The sequence below is a fragment of the Myxine glutinosa genome, chromosome 7 (assembly GCF_964187855.1).
Source record: "Myxine glutinosa chromosome 7, kmMyxGlut1.1, whole genome shotgun sequence".
Classification (NCBI taxonomy): domain Eukaryota; kingdom Metazoa; phylum Chordata; class Myxini; order Myxiniformes; family Myxinidae; genus Myxine; species Myxine glutinosa.
Window position 1 is genome coordinate 109,192,211 of NC_136267.1, and position 16,979 is coordinate 109,209,189.

General features: G+C 43.0%; 3 protein-coding genes across 15 annotated transcripts in view; 1 reads left to right on the plus strand and 2 right to left on the minus strand.

The window, feature by feature from the left end:
• NAGLU (N-acetyl-alpha-glucosaminidase) overlaps window positions 1-5,030 on the plus strand; it is a 55,893-nt gene extending 50,863 nt beyond the window's left edge. Inside the window, exons 7-8 of the mRNA XM_068123079.2 lie at window positions 1,943-2,204; window positions 4,588-5,030. Coding sequence (XP_067979180.2) covers window positions 1,943-2,204; window positions 4,588-4,905 — 580 coding nt within the window. The 3' untranslated portion in view covers window positions 4,906-5,030. The remainder of the gene's footprint in view (window positions 1-1,942; window positions 2,205-4,587) is intronic.
• A 3,557-nt stretch (window positions 5,031-8,587) lies between these two features.
• Window positions 8,588-10,795, minus strand: LOC144892981 (uncharacterized). The gene is made up of 2 exons (XM_078782111.1): window positions 10,727-10,795; window positions 8,588-10,588 (listed from the first exon to the last, which is right to left on the minus strand). The coding sequence occupies exons 1-2, from the start codon at window positions 10,781-10,783 to the stop codon at window positions 9,740-9,742; spliced, it is 906 nt and encodes a 301-aa protein (XP_078638237.1). The 5' UTR covers window positions 10,784-10,795; the 3' UTR covers window positions 8,588-9,739.
• A 3,812-nt stretch (window positions 10,796-14,607) lies between these two features.
• The window catches only part of BCS1L (BCS1 ubiquinol-cytochrome c reductase complex chaperone), a 32,367-nt gene continuing 29,995 nt past the window's right edge, over window positions 14,608-16,979 (minus strand). For all 13 annotated transcript variants that reach the window (XM_068123077.2, XM_078782099.1, XM_078782102.1 and 10 more), the window contains one exon: window positions 14,608-15,367. In XM_068123077.2, coding sequence (XP_067979178.1) covers window positions 15,112-15,367 — 256 coding nt within the window. In that variant the 3' untranslated portion in view covers window positions 14,608-15,111. The remainder of the gene's footprint in view (window positions 15,368-16,979) is intronic.

Below are 16,979 nucleotides of genomic sequence, written 5' to 3' on the forward strand. Positions count from 1 at the left end.
GTCTGTCACAAGATATCAACCTGTTTTCATAATCTGAAGAGGTCTGTCACAAGACATCAACCTGTTTTCATAATCTGAAGAGATCTGTCACAAGACCTAGCAACTACAGACCAATCAGCCTTCTCCCAATTATCAGCAAAGTCATGGAATCCATCATTGCTTCAGATATGAAATCTTTCCTCTTCTCCAATGGCTTGATCTCTGATCATCAATTTGGTTTCAGACCTGGTCACTCTACTCTGGACATGCTGCTTCTGCTTTCTCAACAATGGATGGAGGTCCTCAATGCCAAACAGGAAATTAGAGCTGTCTCCCTTGACATATCACGTGCCTTCGATACGGTCTGGCACCCCGCTCTGCTCACCAAACTCTTCTCCTTTGGTATCCATGGAAATCTCCACGCATGGCTGGCGAACTTCCTCTCTCGTCGTAGTCAACGTGTGGCCCTGAATGGGTTTCTCTAATCTCCTCTTCCTGTTCAGGCTGGAGTTCCCCAAGGCAGTGTTCTGGGCCCTGTGCTTTTTCTGGTCTTCATCAATGATCTCTCTGACTCTCTTGAAAATCCTCTCTATCTCTTTGCTGATGACTCTACTCTCTGTCGCTCCATTCTTCATCCCTCAGATCGGCAGTCTGCAGCCTCCTCACTCTCTGCAGACCTGGACAAAATCACAGACTGGGCAAACAAGTGGAACATGTCTTTCAATCCTGAGAAATCTCACACTCTTCCGATGTCTCTCCGAAAAGACCGACTGGAAAACCCTCCCATCCACTTTCTGAATAATCCTCTCCAAGAAGTTCTGTCACTCAAGCTTTTGGGTCTCACTATCTGCCATGATCTTTCCTGGGAAAACCACATTTCAAATCTGGCCTCCAAAGCCAGTCGCCGACTGGGCATCCTCCGTCGTGTGAAGTCCTTCCTTGGCACACCTGAGCTCTTCACCACATACAAGGCTTTCATCTGCAACTCAATGGAATACTGCTCTCCCCTCTGGGCTGGTGCTCCTGCCTCACACCCAGCTCGTCTTCACGCTGTTGAAACCAAAGCGTTCAGAATCATTGGAATCTCCCGCGATGAAGCTAACTCCAAGGGCCTTTCACTTAATCACTGCAGGCAGGTTGGTGGTCTTTCCATCTTCTCCCGACTCCTCTCTGGCCTTGGCCCCCTCCCCCCCCCCCCCCCCAGCTCTCTCTGGGCTCTGTCCCCCAAATATTCCTACAGGTCGCACAAGATCTGCCTGCAACCCTCTTATGGTTAAACTGCCAAAATCAAGACTCTCTGCTCACCTTCACTCCTTCATTCCTCTTTTCTCCCACCTCTGGACAAACTCCCTCACTCTCTTCAATCCCACTCCACCCTCCAGGTCTTTAAAACAGCTGTTCACCACCATCTCTTATCTTCCCCCATCCAAAACCTTGATCTTTTCTACCCCCGCTAATTTCACCCCAAATCCACCTTTTTGAAATACCAACTTCTGTCCTGGAAGTCCTTGGTGTCCTTGTGTTTTATACTTCAACAACCCCCCCCCCCCCCCTCCCCACGCCTCCTCCCCCCAAGCCCTCTCCCTCCCACACATCTCCCTGCTCTCAAATGTTGTGTTTGTGTGCTTCCCCTTCTCTCCCCATCTTGTCTTCCGCTCCCTCTTTTTATATATTTTGTTTGTCTGGTTGATGTTTGTGATATAAATGTTAGCTCTTTCACGAGCCTCGATTCAGTATACAAAAAAACCCAAAAAAAAAACTAATTTCCTTTGCTTTTTTTGTTCAATGTGCAATACCTCTTCTTTGCATCTCACTTACAAATTGTATTTGTGGAGCACCTGTTTGTTTCATGTCGGCCAATTTCATTGATATATCTTAAGTTTTTGTAACAAGCCCGCCATCCTGTTTTGCTTCTGCTACAGCAATTCAACAAATCTCATGCTTCTTTCAACTCTTGTACCAGGTATGACCTTGTAGATGTCACCCGACAAGCCGCCCAGCTCATGGTTTTGGACCTCTCACACTCTGCCATTGCTGCTTACAAAGAGCAAAATATCACGGTGCTGAAGACAATTGGCCATCGCCTCCTGGTGTTGCTTGCAGATTTGGACAAGCTGCTGGGAAGCCATAATGCCTTCCTACTTGGTCGTTGGCTCAATGCAGCAAGGACACAGGCCACAGACCCTGAAGAAGCACAACTGTATGACTACAATGCTCGGAATCAGGTAATATTTTTTCGTGCTGTAAATTTTACATTCGCGGGAGATTATGGTGGGGTCAGAGACAGAATTAGGGCTTTAGTACCATCTACATTTGCAGTGAGATATTGAATTCATTCTTTCGATTAAGATCAATGTTTAAAGTGAAGTTGTCCTTCATGGCATCACACCGCTGAGGGTACGGTGCTGGCCTAATCTAGTGGTTAGAGAGATTAAGGGTGTCTCATCTGATGTTCCCCGGATTCCAAAACTGGTCCGAGTCAAGGCCCGTTTAAAAGTTTCATGGAGGTGTTCATGAAGCCTCATGAGCTACAGGGAGGTAGCCTGTGATTGGCTGCATCCTCATTTAGCATCAGGCCTCCAGTGGCTCAGTTAGTGGTCAAGACAGCAATGGCCATGGCATTTGGCCATTCGCTCACCATGAGGGGGCAGCACTGGCCCCACCCAAAAGGCATGGGAGATGGGTGGGTTGTGGAGAGCTAATAACTCCTCTGGGGCTCTATGGTCACTTTCACTATGCAGTTCTGCTGTACTTTTGCTGACATGGCTTCTCCTGCTTCTCGAGCTTGCTGTCGTGCAAGCTCGCGTCGTTGTAGCTTCCGTTGCACATGACCTGTATATTTGGGTATTAACCCTCATCCTAGTGGGTGGTGTATGCAACATTGTGATAGGATTGAAAATTAAAAAGGTTGTCACCAAATGCACTAAATACAAGTGACTGAATTAATGTGTGCTTGTAACTCCTGGCAGGGAGTTGTGTGTGTGTGTGTGTGTGTGTGTGTGTGTGTGTGTGTGTGTGTGTGTGTGTGTGTGTGTGTGTGTGTGTGTGTGTGTGTGTGTGTGTGTGTGTGTGTGTGTGTGTGTGTGTGTGTGTGTGTGTGTGCGTGCGCGCACAAGATATCTGGAAAAGTTCTGAACGGATTTGGATGAAAGTTGGTGGGATGATTGCCCTTGGGATAAGGAAGAATTGATTAGTTTTTGGTGAAGCTCAGGATATTATTCCGGATCCAGGAATTTTTTTGGGGAATTGTTTTTTCTGTTTTCCTTTAAAAACCATTTTCTCTGCAATAATTGGACCGATTGAGAACAAATTTTCACCATAGGAGGCACTCGGTCTGTAGAATATTTTACTGGCAATTATGACATCACAGGTCACACGGTTTGGCCGCCATATTGTTTTGAGTGGAAAACACAAATCCAATTTTCTCCAAAACGCCTGAACAGATCGAGGCCAAACTTTGCAAGCAGAATCGCATACCCATGACGAACAAAAAAGTCAACGAGCATGACATCATGCATCACATGGTTTCAGAGTTATGACGTTTTTAAGCACAAACTTTAAAAACCGAGCTCTTCCCTAATTTGTGATCCAATCGAGGGGAAACTTCACAGATCTGTTCAGCGTATCAGTGTACTAAAATGTCCTTTTGGAATTTGCGATAGGTCACGTGGTTTGGCAGATGTCGTTAATTAAACACAAATAATAAAAACATTTATATCTCTTGAACCACTTCATTGATCGACGTGAAACCTCATACTGTATTAGAAGTCATGAAGAGTAACAAGGGTGCAAAATTTGAAGATGATTGGATGTACGGTCTGGAAGCTAGAAGTTGTTATTGTGCGAAGAAGAAGAGTCTTTGACTGTGGATGATTAATTATTTATCACATGTACAGACTTGCAGGCATCGTTTGACACAATCTCCTGGGTTAATTTGAACCTCAAATAAAATTATAATTCCAGATTTGTCAATGGCTGAGGTATATTAACAAACGAATAAAACAGATTTGGCAAAATTCCAACTTTCTTTTTTTTTTTTAAGATTGCATATTCACCCAAGGTTGTGAGAGGCTGAAGAAGAAGAAACCTCGCATGGGCTTCCCAGACCAAATAAATAATTCTGGCTCTGCGATTTTCAGGTTTATTACTCCCGCCAGGGAGTAATGCATTCAATCGTGTCCGTTCGTATGTTCGTGTTTGTGAACAAGATATCTGGAAAAGTTCTGAACGGATTTGGATAAAAGTTGGTGGGATGATTGCCCTTGGGATAAGGAAGAATTGATTAGTTTTTGGTGAAGCTCAGGATATTATTCCGGATCCAGGAATTTTTTTGGGAATTGTTTTTTCTGTTTTATTGCATTAAAGCTAATATTCTTATTCTTAAATGGTGTTTTTCTCCTCTAATTCCGAGATATATCAAAATAAATTATCTGACAGTTAGGGCCTACTTTCTTTTTCATTTATTGTTTTGGGGAGAGGGGATGTTAAACAAAACGTATTATTCCAACTTGACCCACGGCGGGAGTATGCGCTCTACTGAGTGACGTTCTAGTTTCTTTTTGTTGTTTTATTATTTTAACATTTTTGACTTTGTCTTCTTGGAACTAGGTGACTCTTTGGGGCCCCGTGGGGAACATTCTTGACTATGGCAACAAGCAATGGGCTGGTCTTGTGGCTGACTATTATGCTCTCCGCTGGAAACTCTTCCTTGAGGTCCTGGCTCAAAGCCTACTGCACCATAAGCCCTTCCATCAACGCAGCTTCAATGATGCAGCACTTCATCTGGGCCTAAACTTCCTTAGAAATGGTCGAAATTACACAACACAAGCCGCTGGGGATGCCATCAACTTGGCCAGACAGTTCTACTTCAAATACAGGCCAGAAAGGACAAATCTCTCTCGGCCTAAACCTGCTGAGATTCTGTAAAAAATCAACTACAGGAGGCTGTTCGAGTTTTTCTACTTACTGTCTTGTGGCTGACTACATGGAGTCACTCACTGCCCTGGTTGTTTTTCCTTGTCCAAATAAACCAAAAGTCTGTTGCCACTGCATTTTTTTTTTTTTGCAATAATTTTGTTTAGTCTCTCGCAGGTAGTATAAACCCACAACATACCCAAGATATCAAACTCGAGATTCAAAATGATAGTTATAAACCAAGCGGACAAAACAGGAATTTCCAGATGTGGCATTTAAGCAACAATTCAAAAGCATAATGAAACCGTTTCTTAAGAAATACAAAAAAAAAATGATGAACGTTTACTCAAGAACTGACACAGACATCAGGGGTTCAAGTGGACTCTTCTACTGTCATATCCCTTATCAAAAGGTGGCTCCATGGGTGAGCTGCTGTGAAAAGGGCATTTCTGTGTAAAGATAACCAGGTAAAGAGACAAATATGCCCAAGAACATCAGAGTTTGGATGCTAATCAGTGGGGAAAAGTACTCTGCAGTGATGATTCCAAGTTTGAAATTTTTGGAACGAAGAGAAAGGCAGTATGTCAGGAGGGTTGGTGAGAAGTATAATAGGAATATGTGTTCGGCCTACTGTGATGCATGGTGGAACATGCATGGTGGAAGCTGCGTTCAGATTTGGCTGTATTTCTGTAGTTGGCATTGGTGATTGAAGGAACTATGAATTTCATAGATATCTGGGAATCCTGGGACAGAAAGACAAAAACAACCAAAATGGGAGACAAAAATGGATTATGGGAGACATTTTCGAATGCATGAACCAACCTCCCAATATAAGTTCTCCAGAAATTGTCGGAAAAGTTCCAAAACAGATATCTACTGTTTTACGTTGGAAAAAGGTGGTCATACCAAAATTTAAATTTCATGCATCGTGTAAAATGCAATTCACTTTTGTTTCTTTAGTAAAACATGGTTTTTAGTGCACCTTTTATTTATCAAAACATGCCAATCTGACAAAAACGTAAATTTTCAAGGTGGCCTGAGATTTTTGCAAGTTTGTGGTATGTGTGCACAGTATATATATACTTTGTACCGTGTATTGAAATGGTTTTTGCCTTTATTGGGAGTTTCCCATATTGTTCTGCATTTTGACAACACTGCACATACCATTCTGTAATGGAATAAATCAAACGCACACCTCCTGTGGAGGGTGTATGTGCGCATGTGTAAAATTTGTGGAAAAATATTATTACACTCGTCATTCAAGAGTAAAAAGGAAAAAGCAAGTGTGTAAAGATAACATTGTCAAGATTTTACAAATAAGGCTGCAGAAATTTCAAAAGACAGTTTCTGAAGAATCAGAAAAAGTTTATAAATGCAAAAGCGAAGAAGGCGAGCGGATTCTCGCCGAAACGTCGTCGACTCTACCGACTTGCAAGTCCAGCTTTTGCATTTATAACCTTTTTCTGATTTGATTGGATGAATCATAACAACATGCATCTGTCTGCAACTTTATCTGAAGAATGTTTAGTGAATTGAAGTCTTCATTCCAGTGCGAAGAATGAGTAGACGTCAACTCGGTTGTTGGACAAGAAAATCAAGGGGAGAAGAAATTTGAAAGGAAAGAGCTGAATGCATCTGTGTCAACATCAAATGTCACATGAACAGAGAACATATTCCAATTTTGACGTGTACAACATAACACTATTATCTTTCACCCACGCAAGGAATCTGGCCTTCTCTATTTTGAAAGAGCATGTGATATTTAACTTCCCAAACATAAATCCCCATCCAAAGGGTGGCTGCTTCTGAGAAAGTAATTTCTAGTTTTCTGAATGTAAATAAACCCAAGAGACCACGTGTTGGTGACGACCTGAACAAACGAGCTCTGTTACTGCCCCAAGTCGTATTTAACCCTCATTTAGAGGTGAGCACTGGCGTAGATTGAATAGACAGTGAACCTTTGTAAACATTCTAGGTTTAAAATGTGCCAATGTTTCAATTTATCCCTCCATAGTTACTGTACACTGTAGGACATCAAAATGTGATAATGTTAGGGACTACTAAAATAGCTAAATGAGGAATACCATCAAGATGGCAGGAAACCAACAGGTACCGATAAACAAATTCCTCAGTTAGTCCCCTTTATTTTAAACCTGAACATTTTATGTCAGGTAGGTCTGTGTACTTCACTTCTTTGTGCATGATATAAATTGCTAAATATACTTGAAGCAACTCGATAAAGGCACATTTTACATGTATGCTGGATTTTGTTGTAACATTAAGGCAGAGGCTTCAAAGTTGCTCACATTCCTAACTGCAAAACGTCACACGGTGAGAGTCACCACACATCACAGGCACCAGTCACCATCACCACACAGGTGAAAGTCATTATTAGCCCCCGTTGGATTTGGTCCGAAACGGGAGCTTATGGATTTGGTCTCATCCGTGCGTCCACAACCATATATGCAGCCTCCTCACTCTCTGCAGACCTGGACAAAATCACAGACTGGGCAAACAAGTGGAACATGTCTTTCAATCCTGACAAATCTCACACTCTTACGATGTCTCTCCGAAAAGACCGACTGGACAACCCTCCCATCCACTTTCTGAATTATCCTCTCCAAGAAGTTCTGTCACTCAAGCTTTTGGGTCTCACTGTCTGCCATGATCTTTCCTGGGAAAACCACATTTCCAAGCTGGCCTCCAAAGCCTGTCGCCGACTGGGCATCCTCGGTCGTGCAAAGTCCTTCCTTGGCACACCTGACCTCCTCACCACATACAAGGCTTTCATCCGCAGCTCAATGGAGTACTGCTCTCCCCTCTGGGCTGGTGCTCCTGCCTCACACCAAGCTCGTCTTCACGCTGTTCAAACCAAAGTGTTCAGAATCATTGGAATCTCCCGCGATGACGCTATCTCCGAGGGCCTTTCACTTAATCACCGCAGGCAGGTTGGTGATCTTTCCGTCTTCTACCGACTCCTCTCCGGCCATGCCCCCCCCCCAGCTCTCTCTGGGCTCTGTCCCGCAAATATTCCTACAGGTCGCACAAGATCTGCCTGCAACCCTCTTATGGTTAAACTGCCAAAATCAAGACTCTCTGCTCACCTTCACTCCTTCGTTCCTCTTTTCTCCCACCTCTGGAACAAACTCCCTCACTCTCTTCAATCCCACTCCTCCCTCCAGGTCTTTAAAACGGCTGTTCACCACCATCTCTTATCTTCCCCAATCCAAAACCTTGATCTTTTCTACCCCTGCTAATTTCACCCCAAATCCACTTTTTTGAGGTGCCGACTTCTTTCCTGGAAGTCCTTGGTGTCCTTGCGTTTTATACCTATCCTGCCTCCCCCCAGGCCCTCTCCCTCCCACACATCTCCCGATATCCCTACTCTCAAATGTTGTGTTTGTGTGCTTCCTCCCCTTCTCTCCCCATCTTGTCGACCGCTCCCCTTTTTATATACTTTGTTTGCTTATTTGTTTGATTTGTTTGTTTGATAAATGTTAGCTCTTTCACGAGCCTCGACTCTATATACAAAAATATATATATATATATCTCGGAGATGTATGGACCGATTTTGTTCATACTTAGAAAAAGACAATACATTATGGGATACATCTGCACATCATTTTGTTTCGCAATGCGATCAAAGATGGCCAACCAGCAGTCATTTTAGTTGTAAAAAAAAAAACCCCCAATGTTGACCACATCCTCAACCATTTATTGGACATGCATTTACCGATCTTGTTCAAACTTGGCACAAACAATGAATTATGGCTTACATATGCACATCTTTTTTTTTTCCAGATCAGATCCAAGATGGCCCACTGGTGGCCATTTTGTTACTTAAACGTGTCTCCAACAATTTATTGGGCATGCATGATCTGATTTTGTTCAAACTTGGAACAAGCACAGTACATAATGGCATACACATGCACCTCACTTTATTTTGCAATCTGATTAAAGATGGCCGACTGGTAGACTGGCGGCCATTTTAGTTGTTTAAAAAAAAAAAGCCAGTATTGAGCATGTCCTCAACCTTTTCTCAGACATGCATTTACAGATCTTGTTCAAACTTTGCACACAGATCATGAATGAAGGCTTACATATGCGCATCAAAGTTTTTTCAGAGATCAGATCCAATATGGCCGACTGGCGGCCATTTTGTTACTTAAACATGTCCCCATCCATTTCTCGGACATGCATGTTCCGATTTTGTTCAAACTTGGCACAAAGACAATACATGAGTATACATGTGCAGAAGATTTTGTTTTGTCATCCGACCAAAGATGGCCGACTAATGGCCTTTAACTCTGTACAGCAAATTTACTAAAACTATGGCAGGGGCTATAGTCTAGTAGGAAGGCTAGGTCCCCCTGCACCCCCCGGAGATATACTTCTAATCAGTGTTTCTAGATTGGAAAAAATGTGTAGAAAATGACTAGCTATGGCCCCAAGCTGAAAAAATGTCCCACATACCATTTTTATGCAAATTACTGCTGCCATTATCAAAAAAACGATTTTTGACATATCTCAGCCAATATTGCAGATAATTGAAAAATGAAGGTGTCTAGACCCATGTTTTGAAGGGCATAGATCATGATAGAACTATTCATAACATGATTACATGTGTCTATGGTATACTAGTATGCTAATTAGTGCTTTATTTACAAAATAATCACAGTTTTACGAAATAATAGACTCATATTAAGGTCCGTCTACACAGACGTTAACACAAAGTTTTATTTTTCTAAATATTACAACTGTCAAAATAGTCCTAGCACTCAATGTGACCACTCTTCTCTTGCTTGTTTTAGATAAACATCATTAGCATTAGTGATTCTACACTGAGTCAGTCATCATCATTTTCATCGAAATCGTCAGAGTCAAACTCTTCTTCTCCTTCCTCTTCCTCCTCCTCTTCGTGCTCTCCTGTGTTCAGAAGATCCACCAGTGAGGTTGGTAGGATGGGACCACTGGACCACATTGGTTTCAACAGTCCTTCATCAGTCCTTATCCATCCTTGCTCCTCATAAGGTTTTGGCTTTTCGATGATAGGTTGATCGGCTCTTTTGTACAATGCTACGCGGTGGTTCACACGCTGGATGTGCGGCTTCAGGGCAGACTGGCATGGAGGAAGGCGAGCCAGATCAACCTTGGACTTGGATGTGAGGGTCTTGTCCTCTCCCACCATTTTTCGTAGCAGCTTGGCACGGACAATGTCCACTGATGACTCGCGACTCTGGCCGTACATCACACAGGTGAATTTTTCTAACTGCCTCTCCACCTCAGGGTTGGCATCCCAGTTGTCACCCAGTTCACCGAATGCCCTGTGAAACCTGGGATTCTTCTCCAGCTTTTTCAAGGGCCCGACTTTTCCCTTCCCTTTGAAGGCACTGGTGCAGTCTTCTCCGCTGAACACATAGTACCCCAGGAGAGTGGCACAGTAGTCCTCTCCCAGGGATTCTGCCAGCTCAGAGACGTTGACAAGTTGGCGATGCTTCCCTGACCCTGTATCCAGGTACACCGTCAGCTTGATGTTGTGGGCATGGTGGAGCAGGATCAGGAGGATGTCTGTGTCCGGTGTTCTGACTACAGCGTTCTTGTATCCGATGGTAGCAGCATGATGGAGGTATAGAACCACCCTGGTATCAGTCTCTTCCTGGTTGCTGTAGATCGTGGGGAGTTCACGTACCTCGACCTGAAACACAAAAAGGCACCGCATTTCAATCACCAGTCACTGCCAGTTTCAGATCTAGACAAACATCACAGGTAATCACCTTTTTTTCAGGAAAAATTACAAATTGAATCGCCATTCACGAAGGGCTTTCAATTTTACCTTGCCATTCGTTGAGGCAAGTTGGTGGGCCTTCCCCTCCACGATCAGCACAGCCATCTCTGTTCTCTCCAGCCTGGTGTGTCGACCTTCAGGCTACGCTGTTGTGACCTATTGATGGTAGGTAGCATTCGGTCCTTGCTGCTCTCGAACCCGGGCTTGACCTCCTGCACCATGATTCCTCCAGCACTGTTTACAATGTTGCTGCCGTGCACACTGGTAGTGGTTTTATTCAAGTTGTCCCACTCACAGTGGAATACAAGGTTGCCCTCTCCTGTCACAATTTGTGGTGTACGATAAGTTGAGACTTCATCCAGGACCTTGGCGAGAGCAGTTTCCAACTCCAAGGCGAAATCGTAGCTCTCAGAGTGTCCAAGCCTGTGTAGTATTGTGGTGAGCTGTTTGCTTCGGAACAGGTGCCTTACAGTCACACAGAGGAGAATGTGCTTTGGTAACTTCCATTTTCCATCTGACACTGCACGGCACAGATCTTGTCCAATGGAGAAGACCAGACGCTTCACCTTTTCTGTCTCGATGCCCTCCTTGCCAGTCATTAGCACGCTGAGAAAGCGGACAAGGTCTGGAGGTAGGATGTCTTCAGGATTGAGCTCCATGTCTTCAGCTGTTGGTGGCCATGGTTGGTCTTTACACTCTCTGAAAGCCTGTAGAATACCCTGGCGAAGTTGGAGGGCAACATTTTGGTTCTTGTTTGTGCTTCCGAGTGTGAATGCTCGTGCGAGAGCATTGGAAACTGTTATGTTTGAGCTGTGCACAAGCCAGAAAGAAATGACATCACATTTGTCATGATCAACCTTCGTGAAGTGGATATGCTCCTTGATTGGGTCATTCTGTAGGCGTTTCAGTAGTTTCTCTGACCGATAATTTGAGTTCTCATATCCATTCAGTTTCAGTTCCTCGACATAGAGCAAGCGCAAGGAAGAAAGCTGTAGAACTTTATTCTGCTGGATGACCTGGGTTTGAATGTGTTCCAGTACTGAGTTGAATGCCTTTTCATGGGCGGCTGACATGCAAGCCTGCTCCTTTGGTGCTTCGGCTCTGTGAATCGCACGCTCATAGTTGTAGAATGCTGTGCGGAAAGCTTTAAAACATGACGGATGGTGTTTGGCCTCACATGCAAAGAGGTCTTTGTTTTTCACCTTTCGATGGAGTCGATAGAGACCCATTTTCTCAGCCCGTGTTTCGATTTGCTCCCATGCATTTTCTTTGTTTTTAAAGGATGGGAAGGTTGTAGGCCTCTCAGTATTGCGATGAGCATCTTTGGTCTCAACTTTCTCACAAAATATACACTCTGGCGGGAAGATGGGTTCAGCAGAACCTCCTGGTTTACGAGGAGAGTGATGCCATGATGAGGTTGATGGCCCTGGTTCTGTATCATCTCCCAGACGATGAAAGTGGCGGACAAAGTGCTTATAACACTTGCTGTGATATCCTACTCTTTCTAGGTCATCAGGAAGAGTTGCCGGGATCTGATCACATACTGATTGCATACGACATGGGGAGTCATGCGGTTGGTTGAGACGTCTATCCCGGATCTTTTGAAGCAGTTGCAGTTTTTCTGAAGCAGATCCTTTAATTTTACGGAGGGGCGTGAAATCCCCATGATCAGACATGGATGGTACATGAAGGATGCATGTAGGAGGAGAGCTTTGGGCTGCAGGTTCTACACTCCGTTTTCTTTTGGGCATGCTTGCTGTCGATGTCTACCATCACTGTTAAATGACAAATAAGAAATCACGAATGATGTTAAAAGTGCCTGTGAAAGGAGGCTCTGAGTTTTCAGTGAGGTAACAGAGGTTCTGAGTCATGTTCTACACTAGGGTACTTTTTAGCTGACTAAACCATGTTTAGTGGCATCAAAAGTGCTAATAGCTAAAACATCTAAATTCTTCCACACTAACGTTAGCTATCTAGGCCAATGAAACATTGTGCTAAGTTACTGTAGCTAGCTCAGCTGTCGTGCCTCTTTCTGGTTCAATTCATATACAGAAGTCAACAGATATGTCTCATGTTTGGCATTAACAAAAGTTTAAGTTACACCGACATTAGGAACATACTGTACATAGATGAGGCTAGCTTTAACGTTAGCTAACATGGTGCTAGCTGGCTCAGCTGTTATTCTGCCTGTTTATGATTTCATGCAGAAACTGAAGTCAAGAGTGTGAGTAACATTATAGTTAGCATCTTACCTGGCTAGATTGGAGGATGAATACCAAGAACAACACACAGATGGAATGGAAGACTGAACTTTCAACTGAGGTATTCAATAACATCAACGTTACCAATTGATACGAGCGCGCGACATTACCAATTGATACGAGCGCGCGAGCGCGCATGTTACATGGATGGAAATGTAAAATGGCAGCTATAGCAGCACTAATTTGGATCTCTAGTCTGTCATTTCTGCACTGTGATTGGATAACATAAAAAAATATGTTTGGGAGTTAACAGCAGGAGTTGGTAGATTTTACGTGGGCTGGGTGAGAAACCTTTAAATAAGCAAGTGAAAATCTCTCGCAATACAAAGTCAATGGTGGGAAGAAAAGTTGAGTGGTACCAATGTTACTGCCAATGTCCCGCCCCTATGCAAGACTCAGGAGCATCTTGTTGACATTTAACCTTGAAAATACCTGGGTTTAGACCCCTTATGTACCATGTTAAGTTATCTGCAGTATTAACGTATCCTTATCATTTGTAAAACTGATTATTTTGTAATTACAGCATTAATATGCATACTAGTATACCATAGACACATGTAATCATGTTATGAATAGTTCTATCATGATCTATGCCCTTCAAAACATGGGTCTAGACACCTTCATTTTTCAATTATCTGCAATATTGGCTGAGATATGTCAAAAATCGTTTTTTTGATAATGGCAGCAGTAATTTGCATAAAAATGGTATGTGGGACATTTTTTCAGCTTGGGGCCATAGCTAGTCATTTTCTACACATTTTTTCCAATCTAGAAACACTGATTAGAAGTATATCTCCGGGGGGTGCAGGGGGACCTAGTCTTCCTACTAGACTACTATGACATTTTATGTCTTTTTCTTCTTGTCGCATCTCCTGTCTGAGATTTCATTCACATGACTCAACAAGTTTCCCTTGCCAGAGGAGAGGGTATTGCATTTGAGTCCGTTTGTTTGTCTGTTTGTCCGCACAGAATAAATATGATTTTCTGTGCAACCGTTGGTCCGATCGACATGAAATTTTCACCATAGGTTCAACTCCACCTGTAGAAAGTTTTAATGATAATTATGATGTCATAGGTCACGTGGCTCGGCCGCCATCTTGGAAATAACGAAAAACGTTGCATCTATATCTTCGAAAGCGCTGAATTTAAAAAATTGACATGGCTCATTGTAAAGAACTCTCCATGGGGAATAAAATATTTGAATGATGATGTCATAGGTGCCTCCATTATGATATCATAATTCGACAAATACAAAACTTCATCCTATCAAGATGAAATTTGAGTGCCATGTCAGCATAAACTGGTGGAGAAAAAAAATAATGATGACGTCATAGGTCACGTGGTTCGGCCGCCATATTTGTTTTCACATAAAAGCCTTAAAAGCCACTGAAAATACATCCTGGTGAGGGTTTGCAATCTCGGATTGCTCTTTTTCTTGTTAATATTGTAACAGGGTTCACAGTCCATGAAATTCCTGGAAAAAGAAAAAGCATTTTCCATGACTTGAAAGTCCTGTAAAACTTGTCCAAGTCCTTGAAACACCTGGAAAATCGAGAAAATTGCGCAAATAGAAATAATCTGCCAGGCCCCCCAGTCGGAATTGTTAATTCTACAATTCACAATTGAAGAGAACGTTATTAATTTTAAAGTAAGGTTCAAAACATAAAAGTGTTTAACCTTCAGCTCCTTTATTGTCTTTGTATCCCACTGTGTTTCAAAAAGCCAATTGACCTGAGGCAGAACACTGTACATCATACACCACTGCATCAGCTGGTCAATATTACTGATCCTGGGTCACGCATAGCGCTTGCATGTACATAAACTCTGCCATGTATGTGTGATCAATGTCATAATTGCTCCTTTTTTTCAAGACGGTTTTCAAAAGGGTTTTCACCCTTTCTATTGCGATGACATTCGGATGATTTATGACACAATAAACGATGTACATTTCCAAGAAGGTTGACTTGCTTGCAAAGTCGTTTATGTCCACCAGTGAACAATTCTCGCGAGCATTCTAACTTAAAAGTCAACATACTTTATTTCCCCTGAATTTTCACACTATCTCGCTTTGATCTGTCATCGGTGGTTGACCACCTCATTTGCAGGGTTCACAATAAAAAATATCTGCAGATAATAAATATCTTGGTGAATGGAGGACAAAATAACGGCATGCTAGCTCGTGATTTCTGCAACTTCCTGGATAGCTCCATCAGGGTCAAGCTTGTACACCATGAAGTGTCCTTGAACTTGGGCTGGGCTTATCTTGCCACCAGCACCCTTATTTGCCGCTTGAGCAAATGTGTGAGCTGCGGCTTCAGGCTCGTCAGGATAAAATCTGCGAAACATTTGTTCAAGCTGCCAGGTTGAGCAGTGTCCAATGTACTGTTTCTTGTCCACTCGACCTGGACGAATGAGAGCAGGGTCCAGTCTGCAGAAGGAATGTTACAGGGTTAGGAAAGATACTAGCATGGCACAATCTACAATAGGATTCTGGTTTTGTATTCCAGAGTTTCCGATGTATCACTAACAACCTAATGATGTTGTCTGATAGAGTAGGTATCCACCAGCATCTAATAAATGTTCCAAAACTAGAACGGCACTCAGTGGTGCACATACCGCCACCAGACTGAACATTTTACGTTTTGTAGTATCCTACTGATAGGCCGGATCTGTATCCAGACCTGAACCAAAATCGAATCAGCATGTTCTCATCACGTACACAACTCATCCACCAAGTTTCGTCCATAACCTTTTGAGACGTTGTGCCATATCATTGTGCTATCGTTTTTGGCCATATCTCTCAATGGTGAAGAATCACTTAAGGAATTCTAATATCTGCAATCCAGATATTTACCAAAACCTAATCGATTGTCCTTGTCACACACCCAACCTGTCGATAACTTTTTGAGATATCCTGCTCACAGACACACAAACAGGGGTGTCAACAACTTCTGTCTATCTTCGGTGTGGAGGTAGTGTTGTTGGTGTTCTCCTCCTTTTCCCTTAGCGGTAATAATAGTAACAAGCGTTACGCCTGGGTCCCCCGTCGGGGAAGTGATGTGAGTTGACAAAGTGGAAGACGCAGAAAACATGCTATGATATGATATTTCGCTCACAAGGTTCAGACATACATGGAGGCGGCCATCTTGGATTTTGACGTGCTGACCCAATTTTCAATAGCGTTCTTCCTTATGCCGAGATACACCCACACACCAAATTAGAAGTTGGTACTTCGCTTGTTTTTCAAGATATTCATCTCACAAGGTTCAGACATACATGGCGGCGGCCACCTTGGATTTTGACGTGGTGACCCAATTTTCAATAGCCTTCTTCCTGATGCCGAGATACACCCACACACCAAATTAGAAGTTGGTACTTCGCTTATTTTTCAAGATATTTCGCTCACAAGGTTCAGACATATATATGGTGGCGGCCATCTTGGATTTTGACGTAGCGACCCAATTTTCAATAGCGTTCTTCCTGATGCCGAGATACACCCACACACCAAATTAGAAGTTGGTACTTCGCTTATTTTTCAAGATATTCATCTCACAGGGTTCAGACATACATGGTGGCGACCCAATTTTAAACAGCGTTCTTCCTTGTGCCTAGATACACCCACACACCAGATTAGAAGTTGGTACTTCGCTTATTTTTCGAGATATTTTGCTCACAAGGTTCAGACATATATATGGTGGCGGCCATCTTGGATTTTGACGTGGCGACCCAATTTTCAATAGCGTTCTTCCTTATGCCGAGATACACCCACACACCAGATTAGAAGTTGGTACTTCGCTTATTTTTCAAGATATTTCGCTCACAAGGTTCAGACATATATATGGTGGCGGCCACCTTGGATTTTGACGTGGTGACCCAATTTTCAATAGCCTTCTTCCTGATGCCGAGATACACCCACACACCAAATTAGAAGTTGGTACTTCGCTTATTTTTCAAGATATTTCGCTCACAAGGTTCAGACATATATATGGTGGCGGCCATCTTGGATTTTGACGTAGCGACCCAATTTTCAATAGCCTTCT

What these genes read in the sequence shown, in the direction of transcription:
- LOC144892981 (XM_078782111.1), bottom strand. Translation starts at nt 10,783, where the DNA reads ATGGCTGTGCTGATCGTGGAGGGGAAGGCCCACCAACTTGCCTCAACG. An exon ending in TTGCCTCAACGAATGGCAAG is followed by an intron (nt 10,589 to 10,726) that starts GTAAAATTGAAA and finishes TTTGTGTTTCAG; the next exon opens with GTCGAGGTACGTGAACTCCC.